General features: G+C 38.6%; 3 protein-coding genes across 5 annotated transcripts in view; all 3 read left to right on the forward strand.

Moving 5' to 3' along the window:
- LHFPL3 (LHFPL tetraspan subfamily member 3) overlaps positions 1 to 20303 on the forward strand; it is a 650778-nt gene that overhangs the window by 544139 nt on the left and 86336 nt on the right. The gene's annotated exons all lie outside the window — the stretch shown is intronic.
- The window catches only part of LOC126022747 (small nuclear ribonucleoprotein E), a 417272-nt gene that overhangs the window by 470 nt on the left and 396499 nt on the right, over positions 1 to 20303 (forward strand). The window lies entirely within an intron of this gene.
- Positions 35 to 19600, forward strand: LOC126012850 (high mobility group protein B2-like). Its single transcript, XM_049776127.1, has 3 exons — positions 35 to 49; positions 1673 to 1679; positions 19119 to 19600. The coding sequence occupies exons 1-3, from the start codon at positions 35 to 37 to the stop codon at positions 19565 to 19567; spliced, it is 471 nt and encodes a 156-aa protein (XP_049632084.1). The 3' UTR covers positions 19568 to 19600.

Consider the following 20303-nt stretch of genomic DNA (forward strand, 5'->3'; position numbering starts at 1 on the left):
ACTAATTATCAGGGAGATGCAAATCAAAACAACAATGCCACAGAAGCTGGTACACATCACAAAGAATAAGAACAGTCAGTGCTGGTGGAGATATAGGGAGAAAGGAACTCTCATTTACTGCTGGTGAGAATGCCATCTAGTCTAGCCCTTATGGAGAACAATATAGAGATTCTTTAAAAAACTGGAAATTGAGCTCCCATATGATCCAGCTATACCACTCCTGGAGATATAACTTAGGAACACAAAAACACAATACAAAAATGCCTTCCTCGCACCTATATTCATTGCAGTCATCAGGAGAGATGAAGTCATGAAATTTTCCTATACGTTGATTGACATGGAAACTATTATGCTGAGTGAAATAAGTCAGAGGGAGAGAGAGAGAGAATAGTTTAGCTTATCTACGGTTTTAAGAAAAATTAAAGACATTGTGATAATGCCCAGAGATGAGGGCCAAAAGGACCAGCTCATGATATGAAACTTACCTCAAAGAGGGATGAGTGTAGTTAAATAATATACTAACAACTACTATGACAATGTTAATGAATGAGAGAAGTAGAACGCCTGTTTCAAATAACGCCTGTTTCAAATACGGTCGGGGTGATAGGGTCATTGGTGGTGGGAATGTTGCACTAGAGAAGGGGGGGTGTTCTTTTAATGACTGAAGCCCAACTAAGTTTATAATCTGTTTATAATCACAGTGTTTAAATAAAGATACTATTTAAAAAGAAAAGAAACTTGGTACATATACAAGTTATGCAGCCTTCAGGAGAAATGAAGTCATGAAATTTTCCTATACATAGAAGGACACGGAAACTAGTATGCTGAGTTAAATAAGTCAGAAGTAAAGAGATAGACACAGAATAGTCTCATCTATGGATTTTAAAAAAAAATAAAAGACAGTATTGTAATAATGCCCAGAGACAATAGAGATGAGGGCTAGAAAGACCAGCTCACAATGTGAAGCTCACCACAAAGAGTTGGGAGTACAGTTAGAAAAATAACTACACTGAGAACTATCATGACAATGTCAATGAGTGAGAGAAATAGAATGCCTGTCTCGAATGCAGGCAGTGCTGGGGGAGGAGGGAAATGGGTGGCATTGATGGTGAGAATGTTGCTCTGATGAAAGAGGTGTTCTTTTCATGACTAAAACCCAACAACAATCATGTATGTAATCATGGTGCTTAAAGATATTATCAGGGGCCCGGAGAGATAGCACAGCGCGTTTGCCTTGCAAGCAGCCGATCCAGGACCAAAGGTGGTTGGTTCGAATCCCGGTGTCCCATATGGTCCCCCGTGCCTGCCAGGAGCTATTTCTGAGCAGACAGCCAGGAGTAACCCCTGAGCATCGCCGGGTGTGGCCCAAAAACCAAAAATAAATAAATAAATAAATAAAGATATTATCAAAAAAATTTAACCCCTTACCTTCTCCACACCCCCACACCCTGCATAAAGCCCAGAACCAAAAGTAAGCCTAGAATAATACACAATATGGTCCAAAACTAACAACCCAAAATATATTTAAAAATTAATAATAAAATAAGGCTTATTAAAAGTAATCAGGGTCAGCAGTCTGGGTGAGGATCAGATCCACACTCTCTGCTGTTACAAGCCTAGTTTTCTTTCAGTTTCCAGACTCTTAACTGTTACAAACCTCGTTTCTTTTCAGTTGCGGGGTACGTGATCCTGCATCCATGATTTGGGGTTCTGCACTAAGCTTTGGGATTCTTGAACTGCTGCAAGCCTTTGAGATTGCTTCATAGAAGGATGCATTTGCCAAAGATAATCAGATAGTCTATAAAAAGCATAAATGTGAGCTCTAGCTTGAACCTATTCTATTTCTTTGGATTTGAAATCACCACCTTTGATCTTAATTTTAGTTCTTTCTGGTAACCATGGTTTCCAAATCCTTTCAATTACTAGGAGTGGTTGAATAAAGGAGATATGGTGGGTTTAATCTCTTAAACCCCATCTGAAATTTCTGCTCTTGTCTAGGTGGCAACTCACTTATGAAATGAACCTCAGACCTTGTTTTAAAAGGCAGGCAGCAGGGCAGCTGGCTGTCAAAACTGAGCAGCTTCCTTTCCAGCCCACTCAACCTGGCCAGAAGCTCAGATCTAAATAGCCTTTGCTCAGGAAAGGAAATCACCTCGCTCAAGTTACTGCCTTCCTGAGGACTTCCCAGGCCTGGGTGACTTTAATGGCATTGCACTTGTCAAGAAAATTCACTTTCTTAAACTTCTCTCTTCTGGCCTTCCTGTTTTCTGGGTCAAGCACATGCTTCTTATCATGACCACCTTAGTTTCTGAGCAGTCAGAAACACCAATCATTCTGCATTTTTCCCTTCAACTTTTTTCCCTTTTATGTCCTTTACATTTCACCCAAATTCAAGGCCCAAAGGCCATCACACCTTATCCACCCCAACTCACAAGTTCTCTCCCTGCTCTGAAGCTAGGAGTTTCCCTGTGTTTGCCTCTCTGAGCATTTGATTGAAGTATCACTATTCAACCCTACTTCAAAAGGATTGGCCGGCTGTCAGATGCTGTCCGAATTGTTCAAATGCTCCTGAGTGGAGGACTCTGGACAGTATGCCTGTGCACGTATGTACATGTCTCTGTAATGCTTGACTTTCCATTAAAATATATTGAGTAAAGGCCCTGGATTTTAACCCCTTCCATAATTTTCAGTCCACATAAGTCTCTCCCTTTCCTTCTCAGCTGATTACCTTACTGTGCCATTACTTTGACCCAGCCCAACTTAGAATCAGAAAAAAGCATGGCTTTCTTGTTCCCCAGGAAGGGTTATTGCTCATGTAAATCCAACTTTTAGCAACCATACTTTCCAGAAGAACCTCTGAAATCCATCCTTTTCCCCAATATCTTGCAATACTTGTGCTTATGCTTAAGCACAAAGCATACTTATTAACTAATATATGTTAATCATATGTTATGTAGAGTCCTCAAGACAAAAATATGCCTAAATTCTACATCCCCATAGAAGCCTGGCCTTCCTGATTTGCTGGTTTACAATTTTAGATATAGATTCACTTCAGACAGTGCCAATTTGTTCATTCTGATCCCCACTGTTGTACCATTACACCTTCTCCAAATAGTCCCTCTTTCATACAAAACAACTTTCATTTGAAACCCTTTTCTTGATGAATCATAGTCAAATATTTACTTGAAATCTTAGTTCAATACCAAGAATTTAGACATGTGCTGATTGTTTAAATTAATTAAAATTCATTACAACTCATTTCCTCCATCACTACCTGCATTTCAAGTGATCAGAAATCATGTGACTGCCATGTTGGATAGCACAGATTTCCAACATCACAGAAAATAACATTAGACAATGCTGAGTTAGAGCAAGACAGTTGGTGAGGAAATAGGCAGAAAAAGGATTATCAAGTCAGTAGGGGTCATCAAGTTCATTCTAGAGCTCTTAGGGATGAATATATTTATACTCTTTTGAGGGATCTGGTAGTTCATTTTCCTGTTCTTGTTAAATTTTGATTGATTTTTAGGAGAATTTTTGCGCCACTCTCTCAGTAAATCTATCAAACCTGTTATAGTCCATATAGGTAGAATGCTCTCCCTGAGGTTGAAGCTTGTTTATCAAATTCCTTGCCTGCCTAAGGCCACTGACCTGGGCAGCTCTATATTTGTACATCTTTAAATGTCTCTATCATCTTGATTTTTTTTCATGCCAGCCATTTTTTATCTCAGTTTTATGTTTTACTCTTGGGAGTCTTTTGACCCTAGAGTTAGCAGGTTACTCACTGTGCATTCAAGTTTATATGTGTAATAATCAATAGCCTAAATTTCAGATGTTCAGAAATAACCAAAGGGCAAACTGCAGCAAAGTTAGAAAAGAAAAAAGATGTTTTTAATTTCCCTGTAATGTTATTTACATAATTTAGAAATCTCTTGGTTGGTTTGTTTTAGTATATGTAACACTCTCAATCAAATGCTTTTTTTAAGGAGTTTCTTTTTTTTTAATTTTTAATTTTTAATTATGAGAACAATGATGCAAAGAGGAAAAGGTAAAGTTACAGTGGAAGGACAATCGCCCATAAACAGAGTTCTCAGAAGAAATCCCTTTGATGACGCCTAAATATTGAACTTACAGTCAAAGAACATTAAGAAAAATAAGGCAGAACCCATGTACAATTACTTTGTCCACAAGTCCCCAGATTGTAGTACATTATAACATTTCTGAGCAGTACACAAAGCAATCTAAAGCCATGAAATTTATGTGACTCAAACATTGAAGGCATAGTATTTTTTTTATTTTTTCATGCATATGCATATTGGTTTAAGTTAACATCAAAAGTTTAAGAGGGTTTTTTTTAAAGGGTTAGAGTCAAAGGAGCACAGTAAAAATGGTGTTATTGTTTGCATAGGCCCACCAAAATATGGGGGACATGGAAAGGAAAAGCCTTGGTCTAAATACAAGGAGACCTGAAGTTTTCTGGCATAAGACCAACTCTAGGTCCAGGCAAACTAGTTTGTTCAATCCAAGTCATTGTCTGTAGTGCCAATACAGTTTTATTTTTCACGCAGTCGCTATTGTTGGCATCAGGTTGAAGAAGGAGTTTCTATATAAAGTCTCAATCTTTGAGATTTTATCTTTCAAGGCTTTTTTTTACCTTTTAGTCTTCTTTAAATCTCTAAAAAATGCCATCACTAATGTTGTTTTTTATTAGATGTTTGCTACATTAAAAACACTAATAGCAAAATTTATAACTGTAAAGAACTTTAAGAGAAAGTTTATTGTGCCTTCCTGTCAATATTCATAATGTTTATTTTATGCAGCTTCAAGCATTAGGAAAAGCCCTAAAACATCCTAGAATTACTAAATGAATTTTATAGCCACTTGCTTTGATCCCTGTAAGTGCAACTGAAATTTTTTCATCATACCCCTGCTAGGAAAGTGCTAAATCATATGAATGATAGGAAACATGACTGCATATCAAATAATAATTGTAAAACAGATGGTTCCTATTTACAACCATCATAACGAACATGTCTCCACTAGAAATCTACCATGACTCACAACAGTTTATTCTATGCAAACACGTCCTGCTGTTGTTCATCTATCTTCAAAAGCATACATTCCTTTTGTTGATTTGAATCTAAAAATGTGGTCCCTTGAAGGAATGGGTATTGGGACATTGTATGACTGAAACCTAGTCATGAACAACTTTAAAATGTGTATTTCACAGTGATTTTATTTTTAAAAAATATTAATTAAAACAACAAAAAACAAAACACTGCTCTACTTACATTCAGTTTTGCATAGAAACTCCTCTCCTCAAAAAATGTTTATTCTTATGTCTAAGTAATTTCCAAATATCCTGATAGAAAAAAAGGTTACAGCTTTAAGTCTGTGCCTTTTCTTCTTTACTCTCATTTTAAAAAAGAGTAGCAGCTGTTTTATTCCTGTAATATGATGTATATTTCTCCTTCAATACTTATAACACAAATCATAGTATATTAATCAGTTTAAATAGTGTTCACAGGGAAGCCCTTTGTTCAAAAAGTAGACATGACCATTCAAGATTCCAGTCATTGCATATCAGAGCTCATTGGGTTTTGCATACTTGTTATTAGTTTTTGTTTTTTGCTTTGTTTTGGTTTGGGTTTTGGTCCACACCAAGCAGTTTCTTGACGCTGCACTCAGGGATCACTCCTGGTGGATTCAGGGAACTGTATTGGAAGCTGAGGATTGAACCCAGGTAGGCTGCATACAAGGCAAATACCCTACTCACTGTTCTGTGTTTCTGACCCCTTGGCTTTGCTTACTTTGATAGGGATTCCAATGCCATCTTACAAATCCACCACTGCAATCTCTATCTTTGAAGGGATGTCAACACTTTGTCAAAAAAGAATCAGTTTCAAAAATTACTAAGAGATGTACACAGCTATAGAGAAATGTCATCCCCACCCCCAGACCTAATTATCATTAGGTATTTAATGGAAGGAAAGTAAAATGAAAGCATTACTCAAAAATGAGCTGATTGTGGCTTTTTTCCCAATAAGAGTAAAAGCTCTCTGTCCCATTTCCTTGTGTTTTTCACAATTTGTACTCTATATTTATATTTTTTGCAGAATTCTCTCCAGGAAAATTGGGCTCATCAGGACTTTTGCACCTTCTTACTCACACACATCTGGGCATGTTATATCTGAAAATTGGAAAATGCAAGTGCATTCACAGACCATGCAAAAAAATGAGGGTGGGAAACACCAGGCCCATTTATCATTCTCAGTGAAGAAATTGTACAGGCGGCATCTTCTGCAAGAGAAGCAAATGAATGAAAGGGTGAGCGGAGTGCTAATAATGTAACACAGCTCCAGATTAAAGTGTCAGTGCTTTTGCGCAGCATCTGAGCAGCTGAAAAGCTTCTCTGGGGTTTTATTAGGAAGGGAAGCTCCTCAAAGAAATGTGAACAGTATGCCCATGATATGTTTTTATAAAACGGCCACACCTTGTCAAACCAGTAGAAAATACTAAGCTGGCAAGTGTTGCAGGCCAGGCTGAACCCTTTAGCAAAACCCTGAGGCAGATGGATTGATATCTGCTAGGATCTTCGTTGAAGTTTCCAAAAATCCCACCTCAGACCCAACTTTCTTCAAGCAGGTCATCCACAACTCCTACCAGAACTGGATTTTTGTTATTTTTTCCCCAGAACTGTTAAGACTTGATCAACATGATTGCATGCTCCAGTGGCCAACACATACTGCTGTGTTATTGCTACATAATTTTTATAAAATCAAAAATATCATTTTGTAAGAGTTTTCTATATATCTTGCTACATCTTTTAGTTTAAGTCTACTTTTATCTGACCCATCTCTGACTCATGGTTTCCACTTGCATGGAATATTCTTATCTCTCCCTCACCTTTCAGTCTTTGAACAGAGTGTCCTTGACACTGAACTTAATCTCTTTAAGAAGCAGATAGTTAGTGGCCAGAGCCATAACACAGAGGGTCAGGCATTTCTTGCACATATAGGCAATCTATGATATCCCATATAGTCCCCAACCCTGCCAGAAGTGATTTCTGAGCACTGCCAGGTATAACCAAAAAGTATTAATTTTAGAAATATTGGTAGATATGAACTTACTAATGCCATCTTTTAGTTTTGAGACTTCTATAGCCCTATCTTTCTTGCTATCTTTGTAGTTTGCTGATTTTCTACCAATATTCTGCTTCAATTCTTTTTTGTTTGTTTTTGTTTTTGTTTTGGGGCCACACTCGTTTGATGCTCAGGGGTTACTCCTGGCTAAGCCAGAAATTGCCCCTGGCTTGGGGGGGACCATATTGGACTCCAGGGGATCGAACATCGGTCCTTCTATGGCTAGCGCTTGCAAGGCAGACACCTTACCTCTAGCGCCACCTCACCGGCAATCTGTTTCAATTCTTGTCTCATTATCTTTTGCATAACTAGTGTAGGTTTTGCTATAGTTAATATTTACTAAATTTAACACAAAATACCTTACGAAGTATAATTTCCTTGTTTGTTTGTTTGTTTGTTTGTTTGTTTGTTTGTTTTTGGGTCACACCCGGCAGTGCTCAGGGGTTACTCCTGGCTCCATGCTCAGAAATCACTCCTGGCAGGCTCGGGGGACCACATGGGATGCCGGGATTTGAACCAATGACCTTCTGCATGAAAGGCAAACACCTTACCTCCATGCTATCTCTCCGGTCCCGAAGTATAATTTCTATTTTAGGCTGATAACTTGAATTCAGATAGCTTCTATTTTATACTAATAACATTTTTGACTGCAGGGGGCCAGAGCAATATCAAAAAGGTAGAGCATTTACCTTGTATGCAGCCTATTTAAATTCTATCCCTTGCATCCCATATGGTCCCCCAAGCCTGCCAGGAGTGATTTCTGAAAGCAAAGCTAGGAATAGCACCTGAGCACCATCAGGTGTGGCCCCAAAGCCAAAACAATTAATTTTTATTGCAAACAAAATACATTATTTACTTTTATGTTGCAATGTTGAGGGTGGATGGGATTTGGGGGCTATATCTAACAGTGTTCCAGAGGCTACCACAGGAGGCTCTATTCCCCGGAGTCATTCTCAGAAGTGACTATGGTGCTGGAGATAGAACCTCCTTCATTCAAACCCTGTGTTCCAGGATGATGAGCTGTTTTCCTGCCCCTAATTTCATGATTTACTTCTTTTTATACTATATTAGTCCATTAAAACTATTGTAGTTTTAGTTATTTTTAATAATTTTTAACCTTTATATAAAAGTTAGAAATTACAATGTTTCTGTATCTGTATCTGACTATATATTTACCTCTACCAGAGTATTTTATATTTTGTTTGATTTTGGAGGGACCACACTCAGTGACACTCAGAGGTTACTCCTGGCTATGCACTCAGAAATTGCTCCTGGCTAGGGGGACCATATGAAACTCCAGGGATCGAACCAGGTCTGTCCTGGATCTGCCACGTGCAAGACAAATGCCCTACCACTGTGCTACCACTCAGGCTCTAAGAGTATTTTATATTTTCATGTGTTCATATATTACCACTTTATGTTATTTCACTTCTCTAAAAATTCTCCTTTCACTGTTTCTTGTAAAGTGGGTATAATGGTAATGAACTTGTGTAGCTTTTGAAGTAAAGAGAAGTCATTAAATCTCTTATTTCTGAAAGGCATAATAAAATTCATTTGACATACATTTTTTATTTACTTGGAATTTTTTTGTAAACTTGGAATACTAATTAGCTATGTTTTTAACATGTGGAAATGTTGTCTCTTGAACAGCATACTAATCTCTAATTTTTATTACAACATTGTGTTTTACCAAGTTGTTCACAATAGTCATTTAAAGCAGTAATGTTCAAACACCAATATTACCACCAGTGTGACTTTCCCTTCACAAGTGTCCCCAATCTCCTACCCAGTACCAGGCAAGTATAAACAAATGTCTTACATATTACTTGTTATAATACAAAGACAAATGGAATTATCAAAACTTAGATCAACATGGGTCAATTTAAAATGATTGCTAGCTCTCCATACTGTTACTAAAGTCAGAGCCTAAGGATTTACTAGGCAGTGGTTGGTGCTGACTGAGTTTTCTGTTTACTGTTTAGGCTCACTGAGCTTTGTAGATTATGTAACTTTCCCATAATACTTCCTGTGATACTATTGAACTGACACTACTCTAAAATATTTAGGTGTCGTGTAGCCAGAATAAGAGGATTTATAGATCTAAATAAGCTTAAAATTTTAATAAGGTTATATTGCAGATCTGAACCATTTCTGTTGTAGGGAATAGGGGGTGACATCTGGCTGTTGTATTTTATACAGAAAGGGTAATCTGCCCCCTTCTTTCTGTGAGTGTCACAGACATATCAGCCAAGACTAGAGTAACTCGGAAATATCAACAACCATTTTTTTCTTTTGGATCTTGGTGGAGGAGCTGGGCCATTTTTTCTGCTGGGAAGATGCTGAATTTTCAGGTAGTGGGTTGGGTGCAGGGTTGGGCAGGGGAGGCGCTCTGCCTGATCTGCTTTCACAAGGGAAGAACCAAAGTTTTCAGCCCTCAGCCAGATAGTCCAGTAGACCTATGGCTCAATAGTCTTATAGCCCAATTGCAATTGAGAGAATTTAGCTGCTCACATTATTTTTTTTTTCAGTCACAAATCTGGGCTGTTTCTGTTGTACGGTGGCAGGGATCCTCAAACTCTTTAAACAGGGGCCAGTTCACTGTCCCTCAGACCATTTGAGGGATGTAGTGATGGGTCTGTTTAGATATGTCAGATCATCCTGGTTAAACCATGGAAGAGTATAAGAGCCTAAGGATTTATCCATTTCTTCCTGGTTCTCATGTTTTGTGGCATAGTTTCTCAAAGTAGTCTCTGATTACCCTTTGAATCTCTGCAGTATCTGTAGTAATCTCCCCCTTTTCATTTCTTATCTGGTTTATTAAGTTTCTCTCTCCTTTTCTTTGTGATTTTTGCTAGTGGTTTATCAATATTGTTTATTTTTTTCAAAGGAGCAACTTTTGCTTTCGTTGATCATTTGGATTGTTTTCTGGATATCTACTTCATTGATTTCTGCTCTAAGTTTTGTTATTTCCTTCTGCCTACCTATTTTTAGTTCCTTTTATTGATCATTTTCTAATTTTATAAGCTGTGCTATCAACCTTTTTATTGTTGGGAGCCAGTGCTTTCTTACAGAAGCTTGACATGAACACAGCCATTTTAGACTACAGCAGCCATTATGCTGCAAGCCTGTCCTCTAGTTGAATTGTAACTTGAATACATGTCAGATGGCCATGAAACAATGCAGACCACTAATTGCTAGCCTGAGAAATTCGCTGATGTCATCTAGGCACTCCCTAATGGGATGTTCTGGACAACTACAACACAGGAGGTGTTAAGGTTGTACTAGGTACGGGCTAATGTGGAATGTTTGGAAAGAATGTAAAGCATTGCACACGTGACCCTCCCTTTGTGATTTCTTACTATATAAGCTTTGTTAGTTCTAAAAATAAATGCCACCTTGATCAGAATTTTGGCCTTGGTGGTCCCCTTTTCCCATTCTCTTCACAGGTGAAGGCCCTTTCCATGACCCACGAATAAACTGAGGCCGCGGGCCGGCTCATTTTATGTAGACCACTTTTTCCTTTCTGATGTGTGTTTGCAAAGCTATAAATTTTCCTCTTAGTAGCGCTTTTGCTGTGTTCCAAAAATTCTGATAATTTGTGTCTTCAATGTCATTTTATTTCAGAAATGTTTTTGATTTCCTCTTTGAATTCATCCCTGACCCACTGATTATTCAGTAGTGCGCTGTTTAATTTTCAGGTGTTAGAGTTTTTCTTCTGTTTCCCTTTGTAGTTCACTTCTAATTTCAGTGCCTTGTGATCTGAAAAGGTAGTCTGTACAATTTCTATTCTCTTGATTTTATGGAGATATGTTTTATGGTTCAGCATTTGGTCTAACCTGGAGAATAACCCATGTGCACTGGGGAAGAATGTGTATCCAGTTTTCTGGAGGTGAAGAGATCTATATGTATCTACTAGTCCATTTTCTTCCATTTCTCTTTTCAGAGCTTGTATATTCTTGTTGGGTTTCACCCTAGTTGACCTATCAAGGAATGACAGAGCAGTGCTGAGGTCTCCTGCTATTATTGTGTTGCTATGGATGTCTTTTTTCAGATTTGTCAATAATTGTATTAGGGGCTGTAGAGATAGCACAGCGGTAAGGTGTTTGCCTTAGATGCAGAAGGACGGTGGTTCGAATCCGGCATTTCATATGGTCCCCTGAGCCTGCCGGGAGCGATTTCTGAGCATAGAGCCAGGAGTAACCCCTGAGCACTGCCAGTGTGACCCAAAAACCAAAATAATAATAATAATAATAATAATAATAATAATAATAATAATAATTGTATTAAATATTTTGCTGGTCCCTCATTTGGTTAGTATATGTTTAAGAGTGTGATTTCTTCCTATTGTATATATCCCTTGATTAGTATGAAATGTTCATCTTTGTTACATAAGTTTTCTCAGTCTAAAGTTTGTGTCATCTAATATTAATATGGCCACTCCAGCTTTTTTAAGGGAGTTGTTTGCTTGAATGATTTTCCTCCAGCCTTTGACTTTGACTCTATGTTTGTTCTCACTTGTTTCTTGTAAGCAGCAGGATGTTGAATTCAGCTTTTTGGTACATTTCTCTACTCTGTGTCTTTTAACTGGTGCATTTAATCCATTGACATTAAGAAAGATAATTGTCATGGGATTTAGTGTCATCTTTGTGTAGAAGTTTAGTGTGTCTGTTGGTCTGTCTTGCCTTAAAATAATCCTTTCAGTTTTCTTTAAGGCTAGTTTTGAGTCTGTAAAGTTTCTGAACTATTGTTTATCCATAAAGTTATGTGTACTTCCTTCAAACCTAAAAAATTTACTAGTATTTCATTGGAAGTATGGACTTGCTTTTGGCAGGTCATAGTTTGAGGACCCTTTCCCAAGACTGAGAGAAGGAGTTGAGAGACAGAGAGAAGGAGGAAAGTCAGAGCACATGGCACACATTTCACTCATGTGCACTGCTGCCTCAGTACAAGTCAGCTACTAAGCAGGACAGGCATTGGCAGCAAAAAACACCAGGAGAGCTAGATAAATAACCTCAGCAGGCTGCATGTAACCCGAAGGCTATAGTTTGGGGGCCCCTGGTGTAGAGCATAATATTGGGCTGTTGTAGTTCATGCAAAAAAAAAAAAAAAAAAAGGTTTTTTCCCCTTCCCTTGCTGTGAATGCCACAGAGGTATCAGCCAAGGCCAGATTACGTGAGAGATATTGGCAGCCATTATTTTCTTTTGGAGCAAGGTGGAGGAGCCATCTTATTTTCTATATATTTTTGTTGTGGGTTTTTTTTTTCTTTTAAACTTAGCACTTTAAGTGTTTTAGTCCTTCTTTCCTTCAAATTCTGCTGAGAAGACCTCTGTTGGCTTCAGGTGGGTTCACTTGTAAATAGCAAGCTTATTTTGTCTTGTAAAGATAGTTTTTAATTTCTGGCAGTAGTATTAGTATGTGTCTTGATTATCTCAGTTTCTTGAAAACTTGTGAGCCTCTTAAATTTGGTTGGTTGATTTTTTTTCAAGATTTGAGAAGTTTCAACTTGCTACTTCTTGACTTTTCTGCACTCTTATTTGTCTTTATCTTCTTCTGGAATCCTGGTGGTTCACTAATTGTTTGAAGGAGCACACCCATTTCTTACTCTGACTCTATACTAAGCGGTTAATTTTGGTGGTACTAGAAGTACCAAATGTGATACCAGGGATTGAACCCTGGTTAGCCACAACAAGACACCCTACCACTATATTATTTCTCCATCTCTTGTTTGTTTCTTTCAATGATATTCCATAGATCACATAAGTCTTCTTTAGTCTTTGATGTTCTTTTTTCTATTTTTTATCTGACTGGATAACCTCTAAATTTATATTTTATAATTCACAGACTCTGATGAGACTCTTCCTTGAGCTCCTCTGATGAGATTATTTCTGTTGAATTTCCGAAAAATTATTCATTATATTCTAGTATTAATATATATTTTTATGTTAAGTGCTTTATTTTGTTCATATATTGTCTGCCTGATTTTTTGTCTTTATATGTTTTCTTTTGGGGGGGGTTTAATTTTTTATTTTTAATTATGAGAACAAAGATGCAAAGAAAGAGGACAAGGTAAAGTTACAGTGAAAGGACAATCACCCATAATATAATTCTCAGAAGAAGTCCCCTTGCTTTGAACTTTCAGCGAAAGAACATTATGATAAATAAAACAGAATCTATGTACAATTACTTTGTCCCTCAAGTCCCCAGATTGTAATACATTATAATATTTTTTAGCAGCAGACAAGGCAATCTAAAGCCATAAAACTTATGTAACTCTTTAGACATTAGAGGCAAAGTATTTGTTTTACATTTTCATGTACATGCATATTAGTTAAAGTTAACCTCAAAAGTTTAAGTGGGGGCCCGGAGAGATAGCACAGCGGCGTTTGTCTTGCAAGCAACCGATTCTTGACCAAAGGTGGTTGGTTCGAATCCCGGTGTCCCATATGGTCCCCTGTGCCTGCCAGGAGCTATTACTGAGCAGACAGCCAGGAGTAACCCCTGAGCATTGCCGGGTATGGCCCAAAAACCAAAAAAAAAAAAAAAAGTTTAAGTGGGTTTTTTTTATTAAGGATTAGAGTCAAAGGAGGACAGTAAAAACGGGTGTTAGAGTGGCAATTGTTGTTTGCATAGGCCCACCAAAATATGTAACCTTGACCTAAATACAAAGAGACCATACCCCTGAAGTTTCCTGGCATAAGACCAACTCTAGACTCCAGGCAAGCTAGATCGTCCAATCCAAGACATTGTCTGTAGTGCCAACATACTTTTATTTTTCACATAGTCTCTTGTTGGTATCATGTTTCTGTATTAAAGATCCTGGAATCTGCATATCCTACATTGAAGTCAGGATGTGGAGCGTCCTCTAGTTTCACCTCACAATTAAAGGGCAATGCAGAGAGCCCTGTCCTGTAAGCAGGTCGTTGTTGTTGTTGATAAGTCTTCTCAGTGTTAAGGGAAGTCTCTTTTGAGCAGGTTGATGTCTGAGCAGTGGTAGGGTCTTCCGTGGTAAAGGATTGCTTCCACATGATGTTATAAACAAGCTTGGATGTTTTGTGGATGGCTTCCCTGGTTCAGGGGTGAATGGAAAATGCCCATTCTTCTGAGGCCTGTGCCAGGTCATTATGTCAATGTTCAGGGTGTAAGGTCCCTTTGCACTACAAGATTTGTGTGTTCCAATCTCTATTAGATAAGATCTTATTTGTATGTATAGTATTTTTCCATTTTAATGTGCCTATGCAAAAAAGGAACAATGCCATGTGGCATTATTGGCACATATGGAGGCCATAAGAACAAGTCCAACAATCCCCATGACATGGTTCAATCATCAGCATTAAACTGGGGAACTCTTTCACGAAAATTCCTTATTGAACAGCTCACAAAGAGAAGATAAAAAGTGGTTAGAATCGTCACTGTATAAGAGAATATTTAGTAAGACTTAATTGCTGTCAGAGAAAAAACACATAAAATATTCAAAAGAAATACATGCCCATTTTATGTCTTTTGAAATAGTTGGGGGTTGTTACACACAATGCACGGCTTTGGTCTGTGATTAGGATTGTGCAGTACTGAAGTTAAAAAGAGTAATGTGGGTTAGTGATGTTTGGGAGGGGTGAAAGTTAAGGAGTAAAAATGAGCTTTGTAGGGGTGTGGGAAAGGGCAAAATACAAAATGGACATTCTGGATATGCAAAAAATAACATAAGAATACAGAATACTCTTAATGCATGCGTGTGTGCGGGGGCACTAGCCCCCGTGCGGTTTTCCACATGTAGACTGGTCAGAAATTGACAGTGACAAACTTAGTGCAACTGAGCAAATCTCAGCACACCTCAAGTTAGGACCCACCATTTCTGGCCGCCTGGGCTGGAACCCAGGGAAGGCCTGGAGGCCGGGGGCAGAAGAGGGGAAGGCTGGGCACCTATCAAGGCTCTCAGTGCACCCAAGTTAGGGAGAAGGCCTTTCACATGGGGTCTCCCCAAACCCCATGCCGGCTAGAGCTAGCCTCCAGATCAAGAAAGGATCCATAGAGAGCCGGAAGCCAGGATCTGCTGGCACTCCACCCTGTGCCCTTACCACCCTAGTGCAGGGGGAAGGGCGGGGAAAGCTTGGGACCCCATCCAGGAGGGACCCCCCCCAATACCCACTTTGCCTGGCCACCTGGGCTGCCACTCCATCTTTGTATGTTTTCTAATCACTTCTTTTAAGCAGCTATTTTGAAATTTTTGTCAAATAAATTAAATGTTTCTATTCCTCTGGGATTGATTACTAGAAAATCAGTTTTTTAATGGTGTCTTGTTTTCTTTTTCTTTTTTTCCAGCTTCTTGATATCTTGGATTAATATCCTTGCATTTTAAGTAGCATCAAGGAAGAATATTCCTTCCATTAACCCTGTTAAGAATCAGATTTTCGGGCCCAGAGAGATAGCACAGTGGCGTTTGTCTTGCAAGCAGCCGATCCAGGACCAAAGGTGGTTGGTTCGAATCCCGGTGTCTCATATGGTCCCCCATGCCTGCCAGGAGCTATTTCTGAGCAGACAGCCAGGAGTAACCTCTGACCACCACCGGGTGTGACCCAAAAAAAAAAAAAAAAAAAAAAAGAATCAGACTTTCTCAAATCGTTTTTGGATCATTTGTTCCATAATTCTTGCTTTACATGCAATATAGTTTTTAAGTGTGTTTGCCTTCTCTCTTGTATGTGACAACCTCCCTTTTGTTTTTCTAAGGGTAGTACTAAAGTTCACATTTGTGTTTTCTCCCAGACCCAAGATTTGCATGGCTTTCTGTGTATGCTTACTAACCATTTTCAAAAGTTTTTTATGCTTTAAGTAGAAGTACATAGGGAGTCGACTCTGACTTCTTACTAACTTCACTCAGTATTATACTCTCTATATCCATCCAAGTAATAGAAAATTTTATTATTTTTATATTATATTTTATTATTTCATATTTTCTTATAGTAGTATGCCATTGTATACATAATTTTTTTTATCCAGTCAGTCATCTGTTCTTTAACACTTGACTTGTTTCCAAATTTTGTCTATTGGGAATCATGCCACAATGAATATAAGAGTTTAGGGGCCAGAGAGATAGCATGGAGGGTAAGGCATTTGCCTTTCATGCAGAAGGTCATGGGTTCGAATCCTGGCATCCCATATGGTCCCCCAAGCCTGCCAGGAGCAATTTCTGAGCATAGAGCCAGGAGTAACCCCTGACCGATGCTGGGTGTGACCCAAAAACCAAAAAGAAAAAAAAAAGAAAAAGAGTTTAGATGTATTTTCTCAATGGTGTTTTGGGGCTGTTGGGACAGATGCCAAGAAGTGAAGTTTCTGGGTCATATGAAAGCTCAATTCCTACTGCTTACAAAATGTTCGTGTTGTTTTCTCAAAAGGCTGAAAAGGAATACTTGCTTTTGAAAGGAATATCAATTTATCTCCTGTGTACATTCAACTGCCCTTGCTCCAAATAAAATCCAATATACAGATTTTATATGTTAGAACTCTAATTTCCCAACATTTCTAAAAAAAAAAAAACAAAAACTAGATCATTGTCAAGACATGTCATGTGATGTGAATGAAATTGAACATTTGGTTCAAGGAGTCTGATTTAACCAATTGTGTGACCACCATAATACACTACTTTTTATAAATTTATTTTTACTTATTTAAAGCCTAAAGTAGCAGAGTTATAACTTCTGAGTTATAGGAATAAGAGTTTATAGAAAATGAGTAAAATAATCAAACTTTCCAGCTGCAATTGAAAATTTATGTACATAAAATAAACTATATAATAAGAATATAGTTGAAGCATTTTTGCAAACATAGATTAAGTATTGTAACCACAGGTTGCTAAGTTTATTATTGGAGAGTTGCTAGAGCCCCTAATTTATATAGTGGAGAAATGGCTGCCTAATTTATTAGGAATGCACCAATAATAAAGAGCGAAAGAGCCTATTTTGTGAAGCAATTAGAGACTATCAATTTGGTGACATTATCACCTAGAAGAGTAAGGAGGAGGGAATGGGTCTTCTCAATGATTCATACCTTAATACCACAAATGGAGCTTATCCATTACTATTAAGAAAATTTCTGGCTTCAGAGGTGGGTCGGGACATACACACACTGACTCCTGCTGGTTTCTACCGGGAGTCAGAAGGGCACAGAAGCCATCTTGGGCCATGCGGTTTCCAGCTGCCTGAGACTGGATTTCATCAGCATTCCTGCTGGTAATCCTGCCTGCTTCAGAGGTGGGTCAGGACATACACGTCTGGACATACACACAATGATTCCTGCTGGTTTCTGCTGGGAGTCAGAAGGGCGCAGAAGCCATCTTGGGTCATGCGGTTTCCAGCTGCCTGAGACTGGATTTCATCTGCAATCCTGCTGGTGATCTTGCCTGCTTCAGAGGTGGTTCAGGTCGTACACACACTGATTCCTGATGGTTTCTGCTGGGAGTCAGAAGGGCGCAGAAGCCATCTTGGGTCATGCGGTTTCCAGCTGCCTGAGACTGGATTTCATCAGCGTTCCTGCCAGCAATCCTGCCTACTACAGAGAGTTCTTGGCTGGCTCTGCCCTCCTGCTGTGCCTTGGATGACCCTGAGGACTTGAAGGGAACTCTTTGCTTTGCTTGTCTGTCTTCCCTGAATATTTGAAGCTCTCCTCAGAGGCCTAGGAAGCGCACTCCCCCCCCCCCGCAAAAAAAACTGTCATCTAGAGGTCGCAGAAGAGTGCGGCCACTTTGCTTTGTGGCCAGCATTCTCTCTAACCAATAAACCCCACCACAACACACAGAGAAAAAAAAATCACACTATAAGCGTGACAAAGGGGAAACCTCACAAGCAAATACCATGCACAGAGAATGAAGACGATAGCTCAGATGACCTAAAAAATTCTAACCATCTGATTAGCCTCTCGGATAAGGAACTTAAAATAGAAATATGGAAGATGGGCCCGGAGAGATAGCACAGCGGTGTTTGCCTTGCAAGCAGCCGATCCAGGACCAAAGGTGGTTGGTTTGAGTCCCGGTGTCCCATAAGGTCCCCCATGCCTGCCAGGAGCTATTTCTGAACAGACAGCCAGAAGGAACCCCTGAGCATTGCCAGGTGTGGCCCAAAAACAAAAAAAAAAAGAAAGAAAGAAAGAAAGAAAGAAAGAAGAAAGAAAGAAAGAAAGAGAAAGACGAAAGAAATAAAGAAAGAGAGAAAGAAAGAAAGAAAGAAAGAAAGAAAGAAAGAAAGAGAAGAAGAAGAAAGGAAGAGAAAGAAAGGAAAGAAGGAAGAAAGAAGAAAGAAAGAAAAGAAAGAAAGAAAAAGAAAGAAAGAGAAAGAAAGAAAGAAAGAAAGAAAGAAAGAAAGAAAGAAAGAAAGAAAGAAAGAAAGAAAATATGGAAGATGTTTGTAGAATTCAGAGAAAGTATGGCTCGATCTGAATGGAACACAACTGAATGGAACACAAAGATAGAAATCAGAAAATTCCAAACTGAAATAACAGATCTGAGAAACATGGTAGCTCAACTGAAAACCTCAATGGATGGTCTCGGAGCTCTGGAAGATGAGATGCAGAAAAACTCAACACAACAGAAGAAATTGGAAAAGAACTTTAAGACAAATGATTAGGCAATGGAAAAAGTACTAAAGGAATGTGAACAGATGATAATAGAAATCTTTGATAAACTCAACAGAAACAACATAAGTATCATTGGAGTTCTAGAGGCCCAGGTAGGAGATCCGCAGGAAAAATCAACTGTCAAAGACATCATCAAAGAGATACTTTCAAGAACCTACGGGATACAGCAAAAGTGGTACTGAGCGGAAAATTTATAGCTTTGCAAGCACACATCAGGAAGGAAGAAGGAGCATACATGAATAGCTTAATGACGCAGCTTATAGAATTATAAAATGATCAACAAAAGAAACTAAAAATAGGGAGACAGAAGGAAATAACAAAGTTGAGCAGAAATCAACCAAAAAACAACCCGAAAGATCAACGAAGGGCCCGCTATGACCGCGAGATGAAGAACTACCTGCCCAGCAAGGTGGATAATAAGGCGAAGGGCAAGAAGAAAGACCCCAATGCGCCCAAGAGGCCCCCATCTGCCTTCTTCCTGTTTTGCTCTGAATATCGCCCCAAGATCAAGAGTGAGCACCCTGGGCTGTCCATTGGGGATACGGCCAAAAAGTTGGGGGAGATGTGGTCTGAGCAATCTGCCAAGGATAAGCAGCCCTACAAGCAGAAAGCAGTGAAGCTGAAGGAGAAATACGAAAAGGATATTGCTGCATACCGTGCCAAGGGCAAAAGTGAAGTAGGAAAGAAAGGTCCTGGCAGGCCTACAGGTTCAAAGAAGAAGAATGAACCAGAAGATGATGAAGAGGAGGAGGAGGAGGAGGAGGAAGAGGAAGACGAGGAGGAGGAGGAAGATGAAGAAGAATAAATGGCTATTCTGTAATGATAATGGATGGGGTGTGTGTGCGCTCAGGCAATTATTTTGCTAAGAATGTGAATTCAAGTGCAGCTCAATATTAGCCTCAGTATAAAAACTGTACAGATTTTTGTATAGCTGATAAAATTCTTTGTAGAGAAAATACTTTTTTTAAAATAAAATGCAGGCTGTAGCTTTTTGAGGAGCTACTCCACAGTTAGATTTAAAAGCTTTTGATGTTGAATGTTTCTAAATATTTAATGGTTTCCTTAATTTCTTGTGTATGGTAAGACAAAAAATTGGTAGCAACTAGTAAGATAGGAAATTTTGGGTTTTTTTAGAATGTTGTATTTTGTTTTTTAAAAAAATTTTGTAATAAAATTATGTATATTCAAAAAAAAAGAAATGAAAAGGGGGAGATCACTACAGATACTGCAGAGATTCAAGGGTATTCACAGAATACTTTGAGAAACTCTATGCCACTAAATATGAGAACCTGGACGAAATGGATAAATTTTTGAACTCATATAACCTTCCACGATTGAATAAAGAAGATGTAGCATATCTAAACACCCACATCACTATTGAGGAAACTAAAATCTTAATCAAAAATTTGCCCAAAAACAAAAGCCCAGGCCCTGATGGATTCACGAATAAATTCTTTCAAACCTTTCAAGAGGAACTACTATCAATACTGGCCAGGCTCTTTTATAAATCAAAAAAACAGGAACACTTCCAAATAGCTTTT

Source organism: Suncus etruscus, chromosome 1 (assembly GCF_024139225.1).
Source record: "Suncus etruscus isolate mSunEtr1 chromosome 1, mSunEtr1.pri.cur, whole genome shotgun sequence".
Taxonomy (NCBI): Eukaryota; Metazoa; Chordata; class Mammalia; order Eulipotyphla; family Soricidae; genus Suncus; species Suncus etruscus.